At 43.1% G+C, this 20,561-nt stretch overlaps 1 protein-coding gene across 2 annotated transcripts; it reads right to left on the bottom strand.

Moving 5' to 3' along the window:
• Nucleotides 1–263: 263 nt before the first annotated feature.
• Nucleotides 264–19,002, bottom strand: LOC115129224 (EF-hand calcium-binding domain-containing protein 9-like). 2 transcript variants are annotated; one of them, XM_065018416.1, is made up of 5 exons: nucleotides 18,646–19,002; nucleotides 8,281–8,419; nucleotides 7,128–7,304; nucleotides 5,114–5,200; nucleotides 264–4,923 (listed from the first exon to the last, which is right to left on the bottom strand). In XM_065018416.1, exons 2-4 carry the CDS (start codon nucleotides 8,365–8,367, stop codon nucleotides 5,171–5,173), a joined length of 294 nt encoding a protein of 97 aa, XP_064874488.1. In that variant the 5' UTR covers nucleotides 8,368–8,419; nucleotides 18,646–19,002; the 3' UTR covers nucleotides 264–4,923; nucleotides 5,114–5,170. The 2 variants fall into 2 exon arrangements, with proteins under 2 accessions (XP_064874488.1, XP_064874489.1); XM_065018417.1 differs by lacking the exon at nucleotides 18,646–19,002 and having other exon boundaries at nucleotides 8,281–9,997.
• Between the last annotated feature and the right edge of the window lie 1,559 nt (nucleotides 19,003–20,561).

Raw genomic sequence — 20,561 nt, 5'->3', positions numbered from 1 at the left:
CCCAGTCCAAGCTCTTCTCTGGCCTGGCACCCCAATGGTGGAACCAGCTTCCCCCTGAAGCTAGGACAGCATCTTCAGAAAACATCTGAAACTCTACCTCTTCAATAGTATCTTAAATAATCCCACAGCTACCCCCCCCCCCCCCCGCACAACCTCTCCTCACGACGACCCCTTCTCACACCCATTGTCCCACCTAGGTATCTTAAGATGAATGCACTAACTGCAAGTCTCTCTGGATAAGTGTCTAGTAAATTACAAAAATGTTAAATGTAAATATACCCCCAACTGCATCTGGAATACAGAGCCCGCTTCACAATCTGGCCACTGGAGTACAGAACTAATTCAACAATCATGAGCTTCGGCCTCTCAGAAGGACCACAAGACCACACACTAAAAGCTTTTCAACTCCACATAACTTCACATCCACAACTCACAAGATAATGGAAAAACACAAGCCTTATTTGAACATGTTTACTAAGAATCCTAAATCAAGCCAGGTCTAAATAAGGACACTGAAATGTCGCATACCCGAATAGCTTGAAGTTTGTTTGATACCTTCACATACTCGGACTGTAAAGTGAAGAATATTTGCTCAAACATCCCTAAGCTACTGCCCCATCTAGTGGTGAAATATAAGTGTTGCAGGTGCTCTATCTCACAACTGCCGGCAGCAGTCTTGGGGAACCTATGTCAGAGACGGAAGCGAAAGAGAGGCATTTAATTGGTTCCTTTTGTCTGGAACATATATAGTCAATAAACTAAGAAGACCAGACCCAGTTTCTATCGCATTGGTGCCTGTGTTAAAACCACTCCTTAAGTCAGTGGTGGGCAACTCCAGTCCTCGAAGGCCTGATTGGTGTCACACTGTTTCTCCATCCCTAGCAAACACAGCTGATTAATCACATTGCGTTCTGAACTGAACATCATGATTAGGTGATTATTGGAGTCAGGTGTGTTAGATTGGGCTGGGGCAAAAATTTGGCACTAATCATGCCCTCGAGGGCTGGAATTGCCCACTCCTGCCTAAAGTGGACAGGAACTGTGATGCATTTAATGGTAAACAGCCTTTATTGGATATCTTAATTCATCCACCATCTTTGGATTGTGTGATCTGGGGCCACGGTGACATAAAATACACACAATCACAGGTCTGTAGTTTTATTAGCCGTTAAGGGGAAGTGGAATTAGAAGATGTGGGCCTCTTCTTCTTTTTTTAACACAATAGTTACTTCTTGTCAGACAGGGATTAGACTGACTGGGACGGGAGTAATAGTTTCACTGTTGCACATGTTTATCCCCAAGACTTTCACTCCTACTCTCATTTCCACTTTTTTTACTCACACAGATATGCTTTGTGACATTCACTTACCTGCCCTTCATCTCCTTTCCTCTAATCCACATGCTCTTCCCTTTTGCTGATCTTAGAGTTGTCTGGTCATTCAGAATTGTCATGTATAGAGGAAGAGTGATACTGATAACCAGCCCAATATCACCAGTCATTTTGATCCCACGTTTCATATGTTGATGTGGTTCTGCGCCGTTATTTAAGTAGATGCTAGCCTCACAAGCCATCCAGACCGCTACTAGTGAACCATTCATGTAAGCTGGTGAGATCAGGGTGGCTGGCGAGGCTAGGTAGATGTTTTCTCTGGCCTGCAAAAACGACCCTATGACACGTTTAAATCTTCAGATTGTGTTGGGTTCTGATTTCAAACATGAGCAGGTGTGTTCTTTAGATACACTCCATGACCAGCAGTATGTGAACATCTACTCGTCCAACATCTCATTCCAAAATCATGGGCATTAATATGAAGTTGATCCCCCCTCCTTGCTTCTGTAACAGCCTCCACTCTTCTGGGAAGGCTTTCGAATAGATGTTGGAACATTGCTTCTGTAACAGCCTCCACTCTTCTGGGAAGGCTTTCGACTAGATGTTGGAACATTGCTGCTGTAACAGCCTCCACTCTTCTGGGAAGGCTTTCGACTAGATGTTGGAACATTGCTGCTGTAACAGCCTCCACTCTTCTGGGAAGGCTTTCGAATAGATGTTGGAACATTGCTGCGGGGACCTGCTTCCATCTAGCCACATGAGCATTAGTAAGGTCGGGCACTGATGTTGGGCAATTAGGCCTGGCTCGCAGTTGGCGTTCCAAATTATCCCAAAGGTGCTCGATGGGGTTGAGGTTAGGGCTCTGTGCCGGTCAGTCAAGTTCTTCTACACCGATCTCGACAAACCGTTTCTGTATGGACTTCGCTTTGTGCAAAGGGGCATAGTCATTCTGAAACAGGAAGGGGCCTTCACCAAACTGTTGCCACAAAGTTGGAAGCACAGAATCATCAAGAATGTAATTGTATGCTGTAGCGTTAAGATTTCCCTTCACTGGAACTAAGGGGCCTACCCCGAACGATAAAAAATAGCCCCAGACCATTATTCCTCCTCCACCAAAATGTACAGCTGAGACTATGCAATGGGGCAGGTAGCGTTCTCCTGGCATCTGTCAACCCCAGATTAGTCTACTACTCCAGCCGACGCTTGGCATTGCGCATGGTGATCTTAGGCTTGTGTGCAACTGCTCGGCCATGGAAACCCACTTCTTGAAGCTTCCGGCGAACATTTATTGTGCTGACGTTGCTTCCAGAGGCAGTTTGGAGCTCGGTAGTGAGTGTTGCAACTGAGGACAGAAGATTTTTACGTGCTACGCGCTTCAGCACTCAGTGGTGCCATTTTGTGAGCTTGTGTGGCCTACCACTTACAGTTGAGCTGAGCAGTTCTAGCAGGGCAGAAATTTGACGAAGTGACTTGTTGGAAGGTGGAGCTAATGTGATGATGCCACATTGAAACTAATTGAGCTCTTCAGTAAGGCCATTCTACTGCCAATGTTTGTCTATGGAGATTACATGGCTGTGTGCTCTATTTTATACACCTGTCTGCAATGGGTGTGGCTGAAATAGACAAATCTATTAATTTGAAGGGGTGTCCACATACTTTTGTATATATAGTGTGTCTTTCCAGCTGAACCTGAACTGTGTGTCACAGCTGTGCAGGTGGTCAAACCTGGAACGCCTGAATACAGAGAGGAAGGAGCCTCAGCCTCGCAACGCTGCCGCACGCAAAGGACAGACAGAGGACAGACACACACACAGGGATGCAAATGACACAGTGACAAAGCTGTGCAATGGGCCTCTATTGTCCTCCTAGTGCCTCATGACTACAATCTGAGAATGAGGCAGTGTTCAACTAATGAGCAGGTTACGTGGAGGAAGGCTTTGTTGGCTAAGTGGTACGGTACACACAGGTAGGTAGGGAGGTCACCAGGATGAACTCTGGGCGATCTATAGGGCCCAAGGGTCATGAACTGGCCATGGCATTTAAACTCAATAGGGAGGGAGGGAGAGAGAGATGGAGGTGTGAAAGACTGAGACAGACAACAGTGAGATTCTGGGGAAAACCTGTGATGAAACATTTTATCTCGGGAAGAGACAGCTTTGAAAATGTTAATCTTGTTTTAGTGTCATAAATAATCCTTGGTTCCTGCCTGTGCTTGGTAAAGACATGAGGGGGTGCAACATGACCCCCTCCTTAGGACCTGGCAGAACGCCCAGAATATGTCCTATAAGTTTAGACAGGAGACGATGCCAGACACATATCAGAACCAACCCTATGAACCTATGTAACGTTTCTGGAGCCAGTTGACACTGCATTCGGGAAGTATTCAGACCCCTGGACTTTTTCCATGTTTTGTTACATTACAGCCTTTTTCTAAAATTGATTCATTTGTTTTTTTCCCCTCATCAATCTACACAGAATACACCATAATGACAAAGCAAAAGCAGGTTTTTATAAATGTTTGCTCATTTTTATTTTTCATACATTTGCAAACATTTCTTAAAACTTGTTTTCACTTTGTCATTATGGGTTATTGTGTATAGATTGCTGGGGATTTTTTTTATATGTACATTTTAGAATAAGGCTGTAATGTAACAAAATGTGGAAAAAGTTAAGGGGACTGAATACTTTCCGAATGCACTCTATAAGAGATATAACAGGACTGCCCCTTGAAAGCTCCTGACAGACGTTCACTATTCAAACTGTCGATCCTCCAATGGGCAAAGATATATACTTGCATTACATCATAATATTTGTTATTTTCGCTCTCTCTGATGAAAGTGTGGATGATGTCATACCTCTGTGTCAGGCAGCACACTTCATTCTGAGTGGGTGTGTATGTGAAGGACCAGAGAGTCTGACAAGAGTGGTATCAGAGTGAAAGGTTAGTGAGACTACAGCTTCTTAGAAGCTACTTTGTTTTTGTCTGCCCAGAGTCATCCAGAAATACCTGGCCACAACATAGTCAGAGGCACAGAGGAGTTATAGGAACCTGAAAGAGACTCGTGGTAGCAATAAACCTCATAGGATCACTCAACGAGAGTCCTGGAACTGAAAGGGAAATATTTTGAGGATTAGGAGTAGATTCAGCTGCATAGCATGGTACTGTAACCTGGTAATTTCTTTGGCAGTGGTGGCTAACCAGTTTCAATGGCTCATGTTGGTATAGCTGTTGCGTTTCGTCAGACACACACACATTCACACACTTACTTGCATGCACGCTCACACACACACACACACACACACACACACACACACACACACACACACACACACACACACACACACACACACACACACACACACACACACACACACACACACACACACACACACACCCCTGCCAGGTATCGACAAGAAGCACAGTACTTCCTAAACAACTTCACTCCCAATTATATTCTCCTCTTTCTCCCTCTCTCCATCTCTCCCTATCTCTCAGTCAGTGTGGTAGCTGTGTCAGTCGGGTGGTGTGTGTGACCCTTGCATTGGTCACACCTCTCTCCTGTCTGGGGGTGCTGACTCTCCTCATCTGCAACCTGGGATCAAAACACATCCAACTTTATTTAAAACATAGCAATATGTTCTTCTAAAACAAGTATAAAGCCCAAGCAATGAAAGGAAATACATTTTGAATGAAGAAGTGTTCATAAATAAGTTACAAGCATCAGAAAGTACAAACTTCAGAAAGTATTAAAGAGAGATAGACTTCTCAGACTAAATCCTTACTTCTGCATCTTCTTGGGCTCCTCCTGCATGTCCATACAGGCGATCGGTGGCAGCCTGTCATTCAGGGCAGGTGGGGTAGGGCCGCACCTGTTTTGAGCACCATACTTTTTTTGTTATTTTGGCATTAATATGTGTCACAGATCAGTTTGCAAACAATGTTAAAAAAAAAAGTTTTAAAAAAAGAAAGTAATTGAAAAGCTGCATACAAACATGGTCTCCTTTTTGCTTTTTTTGAGTAAGGTAGCTCCAAAATGCAGGTGTTTCAGCCTATCTCAGTGTTTTCTGTGGTGGGGCTAGCCATTGGCTCAGTTTTCTGTCAGGATTGGCTCAGTTTTCCGTCACTCATGGGACAGTACGTCATCCCCAATTCCAAGGTCAGAGCTCGAAAATGTTTGACCCTTGGGTTCTGCCATAGAGTAATATTAGAAGTGCCCATCCAAGAAGGCTCAAGGTCACTGGCCACGGATTGATTGACACCAAATCACCTCATATCTACAGTAGCTTTGATTGGACTGATCATGTCAACATCTTACTTTCAAAGTCTTAGCTAGCAGTCATCATCAGTTGACATCAAGTCGACAATCTACTGGCAAATCTTTTTCAGTCCCTGTCATATGAAGAGAAATAAGGAAGAGAAATTATAGATAAAACATATTGGTGCTCATTGGTCCATTGCACATAGAGATTACACAACAAGTTGTACATTCAACAACGAGTGGTTTGGAAGGAATCAGTAGCTAACTGCAAGCATTGCAAAGAAACCAATGATGTTGGCCTGCTATGCAATGGAGTGGCTGTGTTTTTTAAAATCCAGAGATTACCAGACTTTGATGACAAGGTTTAATGACCAAATGTTCCAACTCAGTACCGCTGCGCCACCTTCACAAGGTGAGTCCAAGAATGTCTTGTATGCTGCTGCATAAATGATGTAATATGTAGCTAATATAGTAATGCTAAGTGTATGTTGTTTAGCAAGCTGCTAGTAGCCGATGTGTCTCACCCCAATAATTTGGTCTCTTTTCACCAACGCGGTATTGTAAATACATTGTTCATGGTCTGGTGTGTGCTTGTTAGACTACTTTTTGTACAGCTTTGACAGTGCTACTGAGTGGTGGCGCTTGGCACGTGCAAATTCAGAACACACAACATTCTATAATATAATTGTGTTATTTGACGTGTCAAGTTAAAAGCTTATTTAATGAGTCAAATAGTGTTATGTGACGTGTATTTATTTTTTTACGCAAAGATCCAAACGTCGTTCTACGTGCCTCACCCTAATAATTTGGTCTATTTTCACCTCTTAATTTCATCTACTGTTCTAACTTGGTGGTGCACAAATAGCCTAGAACCTGTTTTAGAGAAAATGTCACCATTGAATATTGTAAGAGCTTTCATTGTCTGTTTATATGCCCCCTTTGTTAATCCTATGGTTCTGACTTGGTATACAGGGAGAACACTGTAATAACGGCCCACGTTCTGAATTCTGTCGCTGTACATTTCAAAAGTACTGAACAAATAGTTATATTGACTACGTCCGTCATCGCTTGTTCATTAACGACTTAATTGAAATTACGGATTGCCTGTTATCCACTTGTCATCTCCTTATGCCATAGTTTGTCGTCCCCTTATGCTATAGTCATCCTCTTATGCCATCAATTGCCAGAAGAAACCCCATTTATTGAAGCAAGTCTGCCATATCAACTATGTTTTAATGTGTATTGGCTTTGCTGGCATGCATCCCACTTTTTTGCCCCACCAAGATTGACATGCTAAAATCCCCAATGGAGGCGATAGTGAACATCTTCAACTCTTTGTAGCTCAGGTGCTAAGGTAGACAGAGGTGTAGAGTACACTATGTAGAAACACATAGATGCCAACCTTAAGCTGGACAGGAGAGACATTACTAGAAGATCTTGTTGGCAAAAAGATCCCTGGGCCCTTGTCAAAGGTAGTGCACTATACACTATATTAAATAGGGTGCCATTTCAAACCCCGGGAGAGAGAGTCAGTGTACCTCGTCTCTGGAGACATTGAGCTCGTAGAAGATCTTATCGAGGGCGTGTCCCTTGAGGTTGAACAGGAAGCCAGAGGCCTGGAACTCGGCGGGGCTGATGGTCCGACCTCCATCAATGTCCAGCAACTCAAACACCGGCCTGGAGTGACGGAAGAGGATGTTCTTCTCCATGTGGTGCTGGAAGAGGTTGAAAACACACACACACACACACACACACACACACACACACACACACACACACACACACACACACACACACACACACACACACACACACACACACACACACACACACACACACACACACACACGTGATGCATTCACACACATGAAGATAAGACACACTGTGTCAGAAGGTTCTGTAACGTACGTTACCCTGTGTCAGAAGGTTCTGTAGCGTACGTTACCCTGTGTCAGAAGGTTCTGTAACGTACGTTAGTCTGTGTCAGAAGGTTCTGTAACGTACGTTAGTCTGTGTCAGAAGGTTCTGTAACGTACGTTAGTCTGTGTCAGAAGGTTCTGTAACGTACGTTAGTCTGTGTCAGAAGGTTCTGTAACGTACGTTACCCTGTGTCAGAAGGTTCTGTAACGTACGTTACCCTGTGTCAGAAGGTTCTGTAACGTACGTTACCCTGTGTCAGAAGGTTCTGTAACGTACGTTACCCTGTGTCAGAAGGTTCTGTAACGTACATTACCCTGTGTCAGAAGGTTCTGTAACGTACGTTACCCTGTGTCAGAAGGTTCTGTAACGTACGTTACCCTGTGCATGTCTCATTATTGTTCCAGCTATGATTTATTACATTTCTATGAAACCTGTTTTCTGGTCAACTTTGAATCATGGCAGTGAAAAGCCTTTTGTTGTCTCTGTAAACATGACAGCAATGTTTTCATGAGATGAAAAATGAATTAGGATGTGGGTTGTGTTCAAGGGGTTTTCATCTCTTTGTCAAACAGCCAGATATGAGAAGTGGTTTTCTCATGATACACAAGATTAACAGATAATGGCCTTCAGTCATGGTTCTGATATACAAGCTCTATTCTCCTGACCGAAAGGTTCTGACATACAAGCTTTCTCACACACACACACACACACACACACACACACACACACACACACACACACACACACAGAGGGAGAGAGAGGAACACTAACTCGCTGCAGAGCAGGATGCAGACCAGCATGTAGAACTGAGACGATCTCTCCGCTGGCGTTCCAGTCTAGCAGGTCAAAGGTCATCATGATCTCCTGTCACATGGTGTCACATGGTGCATGAAGTGGTAGAACTGGTTGTCTGCAAGAAGAAGAGAAATGGGAAAATAGACTACTGTTTGCTGCTTCCGACACTGATCTTTAAGGAAGTTTGTGGGAAAATAGACTACTGTTTGCTGCTTCCGACACTGATCTGTAAGGAAGTTTGTGGGAAAATAGACTACTGTTTGCTGCTTCCGACACTGATCTTTAAGGAAGTTTGTGGGAAAATAGACTACTGTTTGCTGCTTCCGACACTGATCTGTAAGGAAGTTTGTGGGAAAATAGACTACTGTTTGCTGCTTCCGACACTGATCTTTAAGGAAGTTTGTGGGAAAATTGACTACTGTTTGCTGCTTCCGACACTGATCTTTAAGGAAGTTTGTGGGAAAATAGACTACTTTTTGCTGCTTCCGACACTGATCTGTAAGGAAGTTTGTGGGAAAATAGACTACTGTTTGCTGCTTCCGACACTGATCTGTAAGGAAGTTTGTGGGAAAATAGACTACTGTTTGCTGCTTCCGACACTGATCTTTAAGGAAGTTTGTGGGAAAATGTTTTAAAAACCAACATGAGCTACACCCAGACACGTACAGGAGGACACAAACGGCCTGGATGTCTATGACTACACTGACAAACCTATCTACCTTTTCACCAATGCTGTTCTGTCAGGTTACTGCCTCCACATTACCCACACACTTCTAAGTACACAAATGAACTCGGGAATACTTACACATAAATCCACAATCTACCATTCAAAGTGTTCCTGTTGTGGACATCCAGTGGTCTGATGTCATCTGACGGTGTTTAGGCGTTGCGCAGGGAGAGACGATGGTAGACACTGTCAAAGTCCACATCATTTACAGTTGTTTCCAATTGCTAACATGCGTTGGTCAAAACTGAAGTCACGTTGTCAAAACTCTTCACACAGTCAGCGAAACAGTGTATGTGAACCAAACTGTGAATTTATTTTTCACTGCTTTCACACAAAATGCATTCAATGAAAACATTCTCCAAAATCCATAAACTCTTTTCTCATTCATACTCCACCACCTGCTAAATTATATTTTTGCAGCACGTTTTCAAAAGCTAACACACTGTTTATAAAACTGTTAAAGACATTCAAAACAGAATGATGGCAAATGTTGTGCATTTCTGCAGTAACCAGATTGAAAGAAAAAGAAAATCTCTGCAGAATATTGAATCATTCTAAAAACACAGGTGAAAGACGACCCAAGTGTCCTGTTTTTAGTCTCGTTACCAAACAGACATAAAAGGACGGCTTCGGGAATGATTTAGTTTGGAAACATGGATCAAGGAAGACAGGTTGGTGGGGAAAAAAGAGTGGCAGGGTTGGATTAGACATCCCAGAAGATACTTTACAAGATGTATCACCAGAGAAGACATGAGATGTGATGTTGATGGGAACGTGTGAATAAATGCAGGAGAGAAGGAGAACTAGAACCCTCACAGTACTGTACAGTATGAGTGTTATATTATACATGTTGATGAGAACTAGAACCCTCACAGTACTGTACAGTATGAGTGATTATATTATACATGTTGATGAGAACTAGAACCCTCACAGTACTGTACAGTATGAGTGTTATATTATACATGTTGATGAGAACTAGAACCCTCACAGTACTGTACAGTATGAGTGATTATATTATACATGTTGATGAGAACTAGAACCCTCACAGTACTGTACAGTATGAGTGTTATATTATACATGTTGATGAGAACTAGAACCCTCACAGTACTGTACAGTATGAGTGATTATATTATACATGTTGATGAGAACTAGAACCCTCACAGTACTGTACAGTATGAGTGTTATACTATACATATTGATGAGAACTAGAACCCTCACAGTACTGTACAGTATGAGTGTTATATTATACATGTTGATGACAACTAGAACCCTCACAGTACTGTACAGTATGAGTGTTATATTATACATGTTGATGACAACTAGAACCCTCACAGTACTGTACAGTATGAGTGATTATACTACACATGTTGATGACAACTAGAATCCTCACAGTACTATACAGTATGAGTGATTATATTATACATGTTGATGAGATGCCTCTAACCCTATTACAGGGGCTGAGTCACTGGCTTACTGGGGCTCTCTCATGCCGTCCCTGGAAGGGGTGCGTCACCTGAGTGGGTTGATTCACTGATGTGGTCATCCTGTCTGGGTTGGCGCCCCCCCTTGGGTTGTGCCATGGCGGAGATCTAGTGGTGTGGGGGCTGTGCTTTGGCAAAGTGGGTGGGGTTATATCCTTCCTGTTTGGCCCTGTCCGGGGGTGTCCTCGGATGGGACCACACTGTCTCCTGACCCCTTCTGTCTCAGCCTCCAGTATTTATGCTGCAGTAGTTTATGTGTCGGGGGGCTAGGGTCAGTTTGTTATATCTGGAGTACTTCTCCTGTCTTATTCGGTGTCCTGTGTGAATCTAAGTGTGTGTTCTCTAATTCTCTCCTTCTCTCTTTCTTTCTCTCTCTCGGAGGACCTGAGCCCTAGGACCATGCCCCAGGACTACCTGACATGATGACTCCTTGCTGTCCCCAGTCCACCTGGCCGTGCTGCTGCTCCAGTTTCAACTGTTCTGCCTTATTATTATTCGACCATGCTGGTCATTTATGAACATTTGAACATCTTGGCCATGTTCTGTTATAATCTCCACCCGGCACAGCCAGAAGAGGACTGGCCACCCCACATATGCTCTCTCTAATTCTCTCTTTCTTTCTCTCTCTCGGAGGACCTGAGCCCTAGGACCATGCCCCAGGACTACCTGACATGATGACTCCTTGCTGTCCCCAGTCCACCTGACCGTGCTGCTGCTCCAGTTTCAACTGTTCTGCCTTATTATTATTCGACCATGCTGGTCATTTATGAACATTTGAACATCTTGGCCATGTTCTGTTATAATCTCCACCCGGTACAGCCAGAAGAGGACTGGCCACCCCACATAGCCTGGTTCCTCTCTAGGTTTCTTCCTAGGTTTTGGCCTTTCTAGGGAGTTTTTCCTAGCCACCGTGCTTCTACACCTGCATTGCTTGCTGTTTGGGGTTTTAGGCTGGGTTTCTGTACAGCACTTTGAGATATCAGCTGATGTATGAAGGGCTATATAAATAAATTTGATTTGATTTGATTTGAGAACTAGAACCCTCACAATACTGTACAGTATGAATGTTATACTATACATGTTGATGAGAACTAGAACCCTCACAGTACTGTACAGTATGAATGTTATACTATACATGTTGATGAGAACTAGAACCCTCACAGTACTGTACAGTATGAGTGATTATACTACACATGTTGATGAGAACTAGAACCCTCACAGTACTGTACAGTATGAGTGTTATACTACACATGTTGATGAGAACTAGAACCCTCACAGTACTGTACAGTATGAGTGTTATACTACACATGTTGATGAGAACTAGAACCCTCACAGTACTGTACAGTATGAGTGTTATACTACACATGTTGTTAATGTTTTTTTTGTAACTATTATTGCAGCCCTGGAATTCCTGGAATTATCTTTTTGTTACAACATTTTATTTTTCACACGTAAATTACTATATGCAAAGATATAGAAAAAAAAAGCCTATTGAAGCCAATTGCTGCAGTTCTGGTTCATTCTTGTTACATATACTTTAGTACAGTCAATAAAGTGAAAAGGTGTTATTATTTTTCTATAATGAAATGCTGATTTATGAAAAGTTCATCATTTTTGTAATATTCCCTGATAGTGTTTTTTAGGTCCGTGTGTTATGAAAGACAATGTATGCTTTCTGAGTGAGAATTGTTGCCAGTGTTATGGTCAAACAAGCTTATTTTGAAACATGTATGAAGTGTTTTGGTGGTTTGAGTGAGTTTTGGAGGTGAGATTAACTGTTTGGCCAAGATGCATGTTGGTAATGCAGACTGTGTGAAGGGTTTTGAAAAAGTGGCTTCAGTTGAACTACTGCTGTCCTATTCAGCTGTACCTGACACTGACCACTGCAGAACTACTGTCCTACTCAGCTGTACCTGACACTGACCACTGCAGAACTGCTGTCCTTCTCAGCTGTACCTGACACTGACTGTCCACTGCAGAACTGCTGTCCTACTCAGCTGTACCTGACACTGACTACTGCAGAACGGCTGTCCTACTCAGCTGTACCTGACACTGACCACTGCAGAACTACTGTCCTACTCAGCTGTACCTGACACTGACCACTGCAGAACTGCTGTCCTTCTCAGCTCTACCTGACACTGACTGACCACTGCAGAACTGCTGTCCTTCTCAGCTGTACCTGACACTGACCACTGCAGAACTATTGTCCTACTCAGCTGTACCTGACACTGACCACTGCAGAACTGCTGTCCTTCTCAGCTCTACCTGACACTGACTGACCACTGCAGAACTGCTGTCCTTCTCAGCTGTACCTGACACTGACTGACCACTGCAGAACTGCTGTCCTTCTCAGCTCTACCTGACACTGACTGACCACTGCAGAACTGCTGTCCTACTCAGCTCTACCTGACACTGACTGTCCACTGCAGAACTGCTGTCCTTCTCAGCTGTACCTGACACTGACTGACCACTGCAGAACTGCTGTCCTTCTCAGCTCTACCTGACACTGACTGACCACTGCAGAACTGCTGTCCTTCTCAGCTGTACCTGACACTGACTGACCACTGCAGAACTGCTGTCCTACTCAGCTCTACCTGACACTGACTGTCCACTGCAGAACTGCTGTCCTTCTCAGCTGTACCTGACACTGACTGACCACTGCAGAACTGCTGTCCTTCTCAGCTCTACCTGACACTGACTGACCACTGCAGAACTGCTGTCCTTCTCAGCTGTACCTGACACTGACCACTGCAGAACTACTGTCCTACTCAGCTGTACCTGACACTGACCACTGCAGAACTGCTGTCCTTCTCAGCTCTACCTGACACTGACTGACCACTGCAGAACTGCTGTCCTTCTCAGCTGTACCTGACACTGACTGACCACTGCAGAACTGCTGTCCTTCTCAGCTCTACCTGACACTGACTGACCACTGCAGAACTGCTGCCCTACTCAGCTCTACCTGACACTGACTGTCCACTGCAGAACTGCTGTCCTTCTCAGCTGCACCTGACACTGACTGACCACTGCAGAACTGCTGTCCTTCTCAGCTCTACCTGACACTGACTGACCACTGCAGAACTGCTGTCCTTCTCAGCTCTACCTGACACTGACTGACCACTGCAGAACTGCTGTCCTACTCAGCTCTACCTAACACTGACTGACCACTGCAGAACTGCTGTCCTTCTCAGCTCTACCTGACACTGACTGACCACTGCAGAACTGCTGTCCTTCTCAGCTGTACCTGACACTGACTGACCACTGCAGAACTGCTGTCCTTCTCAGCTCTACCTGACACTGACTGACCACTGCAGAACTGCTGTCCTTGTCAGCTCTACCTGACACTGACTGACCACTGCAGAACTGCTGTCCTTCTCAGCTGTACCTGATACTGACTGACCACTGCAGAACTGTTGTCCTTCTCAGCTCTACCTGACACTGACTGACCACTGCAGAACTGCTGTCCTACTCAGCTCTACCTGACACTGACTGACCACTGCAGAACTGCTGTCCTTTTCAGCTGTACCTGACACTGACTGACCACTGCAGAACTGCTGTCCTTCTCAGCTCTACCTGACACTGACTGACCACTGCAGAACTGCTGTCCTACTCAGCTCTACCTGAAACTGACTGACCACTGCAGAACTGCTGTCCTTCTCAGCTCTACCTGACACTGACTGACCACTGCAGAACTGCTGTCCTTCTCAGCTCTACCTGACACTGACTGACCACTGCAGAACTGCTGTCCTTCTCAGCTCTACCTGACACTGACTGACCACTGCAGAACTGCTGTCCTTCTCAGCTGTACCTGACACTGACTGACCACTGCAGAACTGCTGTCCTTCTCAGCTGTACCTGACACTGAATGACCACTGCAGAACTGCTGTCCTTCTCAGCTGTACCTGCCACTGACATCACAATGGTTCACCATGTTCTTTTACAGATTCTACATTCTAACTCATTTAGTAGTGTTTTAATTGAGTGATCATTACATACTATGTTGACAGTATATGACAACTAACCAGTCTTTTCCATAAAACCTGTGCATTTATGTCACTACACTGAAAAGACAGCAATTCACTTGACTAATTCATAGGTCTAAAACTGTTCTGCACACTGTCAGGGAATTCCAATATTAGCTACATTACCTCATTACCTCACTACCTTTCACATACCTGCAAAGGTCCATCATCACAGACAAACACGTCTCAAAGGAGGTGAAAGTAAAAGACGTGTTTCTCGCTCACCTGCGTTACATCACTTCATTTCCTCAGTCCCTACTCGGTCACATCATCTGTAGCCCATTGCCCAAGTATTGCGGAATAGTAACATAAAACTAGTAAAGGCTTATATGAAACCATTTTCATTTCACTGCTGTTTACTGTGCAATTACATACCATGTTTACATTTATAACGTTATGGATAAGAAGGATAATAATTGCTATCAAAGTGAAGAGATTGATTTTGAAAGGGGATGGTTGAGGCTACAAGATCCAGATTATATTAAGAAATACTGTTGGCAACTAATAAAAACCTTTCAAAGAATACATGAATGTCTTGGGATGTGTACACAGCATATGGAAGTAAGAAAAATAAAGCTAGGCCATGCCTGAACAGTCCTCTATGACCATGCCTGAACAGTCCCCTATGGCCATGCCTGAACAGTCCTCTATGGCCATGCCTGATCAGTCCTCTATGACAATGCCTGAACAGTCCTCTATGGCCATGCCTGATCAGTCCTCTATGACAATGCCTGAACAGTCCTCTATGACCATGCCTGAACAGTCCCCTATGGCCATGCCTGATCAGTCCTCTATGACAATGCCTGAACAGTCCTCTATGGCCATGCCTGAACAGTCCTCTATGGCCATGCCTGAACAGTCCTCTATGGCCATGCCTGAACAGTCCTCTATGGCCATGCCTGAACAGTCCTCTATGACCATGCCTGAACAGTCCCCTATGGACATGCCTGATCAGTCCTCTATGACAATGCCTGAACAGTCCTCTATGGCCATGCCTGAACAGTCCTCTATGGCCATGCCTGAACAGTCCTCTATGACCATGCCTGAACAGTCCTCTATGGCCATGCCTGAACAGTCCTCTATGACCATGCCTGAACAGTCCTCTATGGCCATGCCTGAACAGTCCTCTATGACCATACCTGAACAGTCCCCTATGGCCATGCCTGATCAGTCCTCTATGACAATGCCTGAACAGTCCTCTATGGCCATGCCTGAACAGTCCTGTATGACCATGCCTGAACAGTCCTCTATGGCCATGCCTGAACAGTCCCCTATGGCCATGCCTGAACAGTCCTCTATGACAATGCCTGAACAGTCCTCTATGGCCATGCCTGAACAGTCCTCTATGACAATGCCTGAACAGTCCTCTATGACAATGCCTGAACAGTCCTCTATGGCCATGCCTGAACCGTCCTCTATGGCCATGCCTGAACAGTCCTCTATGGCCATGCCTGAACAGTCCTCTATGACCATGCCTGAACAGTCCTCTATGGCCATGCCTGAACAGTCCTCTATGACCATGCCTGAACAGTCCTCTATGGCCATGCCTGAACAGTCCTCTATGACCATACCTGAACAGTCCCCTATGGCCATGCCTGATCAGTCCTCTATGACAATGCCTGAACAGTCCTCTATGGCCATGCCTGAACAGTCCTGTATGACCATGCCTGAACAGTCCTCTATGGCCATGCCTGAACAGTCCTCTATGACCATGCCTGAACAGTCCCCTATGGCCATGCCTGAACAGTCCTCTATGACAATGCCTGAACAGTCCTCTATGGCCATGCCTGAAAAGTCCTCTATGGCCATGCCTGAACAGTCCTCTATGGCCATGCCTGAACAGTCCTCTATGGCCATGCCTGAACAGTCCTCTATGACCATGCCTTATTTAGGTTCGATTAGAAAGTGGTTGAGTTCCTCGTTCTGTCTGCCTGTACTTTTCTCAACGGGGGAATTCTATTGGATGCTAAATGTCATCGTCATTGACACATATTAAAAAGCCACTGTTGAGACTTCAGCGTTATTCAGAGGACGTGTTGATCAGAAGATGTTTGATTGCTGTCTAAAGGTATGAACAATTTACATTAAATGAACTTGTTGGCCTATGAATGTATTATGCAGATCAATTATTCATTGTGTACATCATATTCTATTCATCATGAACACTTGCATGGGTAGAATCTTAGATTTTGATATTTAAATTGATTTAACTAAACATGATTCTCTCTCTCTGTCACTCTCTCTCCCTGCCTCATACTCTGTCTCCCATGTAGATGAGGTTTACTTTACTAAGCATCCTGCCTACTTTACTAGGCATTCTAATCCTACACTGGGCAAAAAGCCAAAGCCCCAAGTTCACTCAGAGCAGCTGGAATCTTCTACCCAATGGTAGGAAATCATCATCTCTGATCAGTACATGTATATTACTGTCATCTGTTAGATCAGTACAGTTTGTCACAATAATGTCAGCCTGTACACTTGTCAGTATGTTGTCATCTCATTATTAAGCAACGTATATGTGTTTCCACTCTGGTATAGTGCTTTCAGAAAGTATTCATACCCCTTGACTGATTCCACACACAATACCACATATTATACATAAGTATTCACACCTTGAGTCAATACTTGTTATAAACACCTTTGGAAAGGATTACAGATGTGAGTTTTTCTAGGTAAGTCTCTAAGAGTTTTGCACACCTGGATTGTACAATATTTGCACATTATTAAGCTCTGTCAAGTTGGTTGTTGATCACTGTTAGACAGCCATTTTCAAGTCTTTCTATAGATTTTCAAGCCGATTTAATTCAAAACTGTAACTAGGCCACTCAGGAACATTCAATATAATCTTGGTAAGCAACTCCTGCTAAAAGGTCAATTTGTCACCCAGTGTCTTTTGAAAAGCAGAATGAATCAGGTTTTCCGCAAGTATTTTGCTTAGCTCACTTCCGTTTCTTTATTTAGGCTTGTCATAACAAAGGGATTGAATACTTATTGACCCAAGACATTTCAGCTTTTCAATTTGAATGAAGTTGTAAAATGTTCTGAAAACAAAATGCTACTTTTATATTATAGGGTATTGTGTGTAGGCCAGTGTCACAAAATCTCAGTTTAATCCGTTTTAAATTCAGACTGTAACACAACAAAACGTGTCAAATGTCAAGGGGTGTTAATACTTCTGAAGGCACTGTCTATAAAGATCACTTACTGTAGTTCTATTTTGGTTTTCCCAGTCCGGAGTGTAAAGCTATGTGTATGTCAGTTCATTATAAGGCCATATACAGTTGAGGTACTTTATATGTTTGTGTTGATGAGCTACAGTCAGATCCCAAATGATTGGCACCCTAATGTATAAAATCCATAATACAAATGCTGAACTACTGTATCTTATACGCTCAAACAGATGGAATAATTATATTATTTTAAACCAATACAATTAGTCAGATAAAGAGATTTTGTTCAACAAATATGTTTTTTTTCTCTCAAAAAGCTATTGATCAAAATTATTGGCAACCCGTGTTTTTAACAGGATAACGGGCACTGAGCTTTTTTCTAAAATGTTTTGAGATTGGAAATCACATTGGAAAGGATACTAGACCTTTCCATTCCTCCATACAGAACCTGTCCAGATCCTTGATATTCTTTGTCTGCTCTTTTGGGCTGGCCTCTTCAATTCAAACCACAGGTTTCTGATGGGGTTCAAGTCAGAAGACTGAGAAGGCCATTGCAAAGTCTTGATTTTGTGGTCAATTTAGAAAGAGGCTCAGTGCCATTATCCTTGAAAGGGGAGGTAATTGAAAGGTATTGACAACAGGGTTCCCAATCATTTTTAACAATCTTAAATAAATAAAAAATATGCTTGTTACACAAGATCTCTGAGCAATTGTATTAGTTTAAAATAATATGATTCTCAAAAGAATTTGAGCACACAGTATAGTTCAATATTTTTATGATATATTTTATACAGTATTTTTGTGATATATTTTTTGCTCATCTTTATCAAGCGTGGCAATACTGTTTGACCTGACTCTATATGTTGGTGTTGATTGAAGTGTGTGTTGTCACCAGTTGTTGTGGTGAACGTAGACGGCTCACTGGTTCAGCATCCTCTAACCTGCCTGGGTTCCTTCAACCGAGAGGAGGAGGGTTGGAGGAGAGACAATGACTGGGTGTGGCGGAGAGATGGAGAGGAGGATGAGGAGATTATATGGATGATGGATGAAGAGGAGAAGAAGAAGGGGAACAGCTTCCTTGTCAACCTGGAAGAGAGAACTGGAGGGGGGATATTTACATGTCACAGCCTGGATAGAACCCTCCTGAAGAATACTACGGTGCTGGTCAAACACCTGGACGAGGAGAAACGCATTCTAGAAGGATCCACCAGAACAGGTATACAGGATGTCTGTCTGTCTGTCATCCGAAATCAAGACAAATATTGTTTTTCCATTCATTATCCAATTCTAACATGACATCTTCTGTCTCTCTTCTGTTTGTTTGATTCTGTTCTAAGGCTTTATGAAATGTTCAACACGGAACTACCAAGGAGAGTTCCACTGCTCCTGGAAATTCACCCCTACACGTTTTGGGACTGTTATGTTTGTCAAAGTGGCACGGTACTATCACCACCAACCTATTCTATGTATTACTACTACACTATTAGAAAGTAGAAGTAGAACCATGCAGGGTTCTTCAATTTGAACCATTTTTGGTTCTGGATAGAACCCTTTGCAGAGGTTTCTATCTAAAACCCTCTATGTAGAGAACCCCCTGTATAATATACTATGGTTCTACCTAGAACCCTCTGAAGGGTTCTGCCAAGAACCGTCTGTAATGGGTTCTACCGAGAACCCTTTTATCTATGAAGTGTTCTTCCTAGAACCCTTTATGAATGGTTCCACCAGCCGTTATAATTTTATTATTAAATTACATATATCATAAGGCCTGTCTTTGAGCGCCTAGTTATAGCCTAACAAAGTGGTGTTTGGAAACTCCTGGTTCACAGGCCACATCAGGACTGCAAATCACATTATGCTGTGGCTTGCAAAGTCTTATTGACTTTAAACTCTTATTGAAATCCAGCCAGAGCTAGAATATCCAACAAGTGGAATATGTATATATATCACTTGCGACCTGCATTCAGAATAACTGCCAGGGTAGAGAAGATTGAATTCTGAGCCTAGCTCAATCATCTATACTGGAACAACCATCTCAGTAACAGGTGCAATAAATCCAATAACTAACAGATTGGATACGTTTATAAAACTGTATCTTATTTATCTTTATGTAGCATAAAATTAATCAATCAATCAATGTATAGAACATGCAAAAACACAGATATATCAGTAAAACAAACAATTAAGTAAATCTCGCTGCGGACTACTGCAATGTCAAATATTACTGAATGGACTACTGCAATGTCAAATATTACTGAATGGACTACTGCAATGTCAAATATTACTGAATGGACTACTGCAATGTCAAATATTACTGAATGGACTACTGCAATGTCAAATATTACTGAATGGACTACTGCAATGTCAAATATTACTGAATGGACTACTGCAATGTCAAATATTACTGAATGGACTACTGCAATGTCAAATATTACTGGATGGACTACTGCAATGTAAAATATTACTGAATGGACTACTGCAATGTCAAATATTACTGAATGGACTACTGCAATGTCAAATATTACTGAATGGACTACTGCAATGTCAAATATTACTGAATGGACTACTGCAATGTCAAATATTACTGAATGGACTACTGCAATGTCAAATATTACTGAATGGACTACTGCATTGTCAAATATTACTGAATGGACTACTGCAATGTCAAATATTACTGGACTACTGCAATGTTACTCTACTTTTATTCATCCATTTCTTGGCTTTTCTATAGTGGCCTGTCTGATGCGGAGAACATCAGCTGTTCTGTGGACGCCAGTGGACAGCAGTGGACATGTTCCTCTTCGTCTGGCCATAGTGACATCATGTGTTCTGTGAACAGTAGTGGACTGGGGCTGTC

This window comes from Oncorhynchus nerka, linkage group LG5, assembly GCF_034236695.1.
Source record: "Oncorhynchus nerka isolate Pitt River linkage group LG5, Oner_Uvic_2.0, whole genome shotgun sequence".
NCBI lineage: Eukaryota > Metazoa > Chordata > Actinopteri > Salmoniformes > Salmonidae > Oncorhynchus > Oncorhynchus nerka.
This window is presented reverse-complemented; position numbering and strand designations above follow the sequence as displayed.

Excerpts from the sequence above, each read along its gene's own strand:
- LOC115129224 (XM_065018416.1), bottom strand. The coding sequence starts at position 8,367 with ATGATGACCTTTGACCTGCTAGACTGGAACGCCAGCGGAGAGATCGTC. Across the intron at positions 7,305-8,280 it reads TGCATCCTGCTCTGCAGCGA|CACCACATGGAGAAGAACAT; the intron begins GTTAGTGTTCCT and ends AACCTCTTCCAG. Across the intron at positions 5,201-7,127 it reads TCAATGTCTCCAGAGACGAG|GTGCGGCCCTACCCCACCTG; the intron begins GTACACTGACTC and ends TGCTCAAAACAG.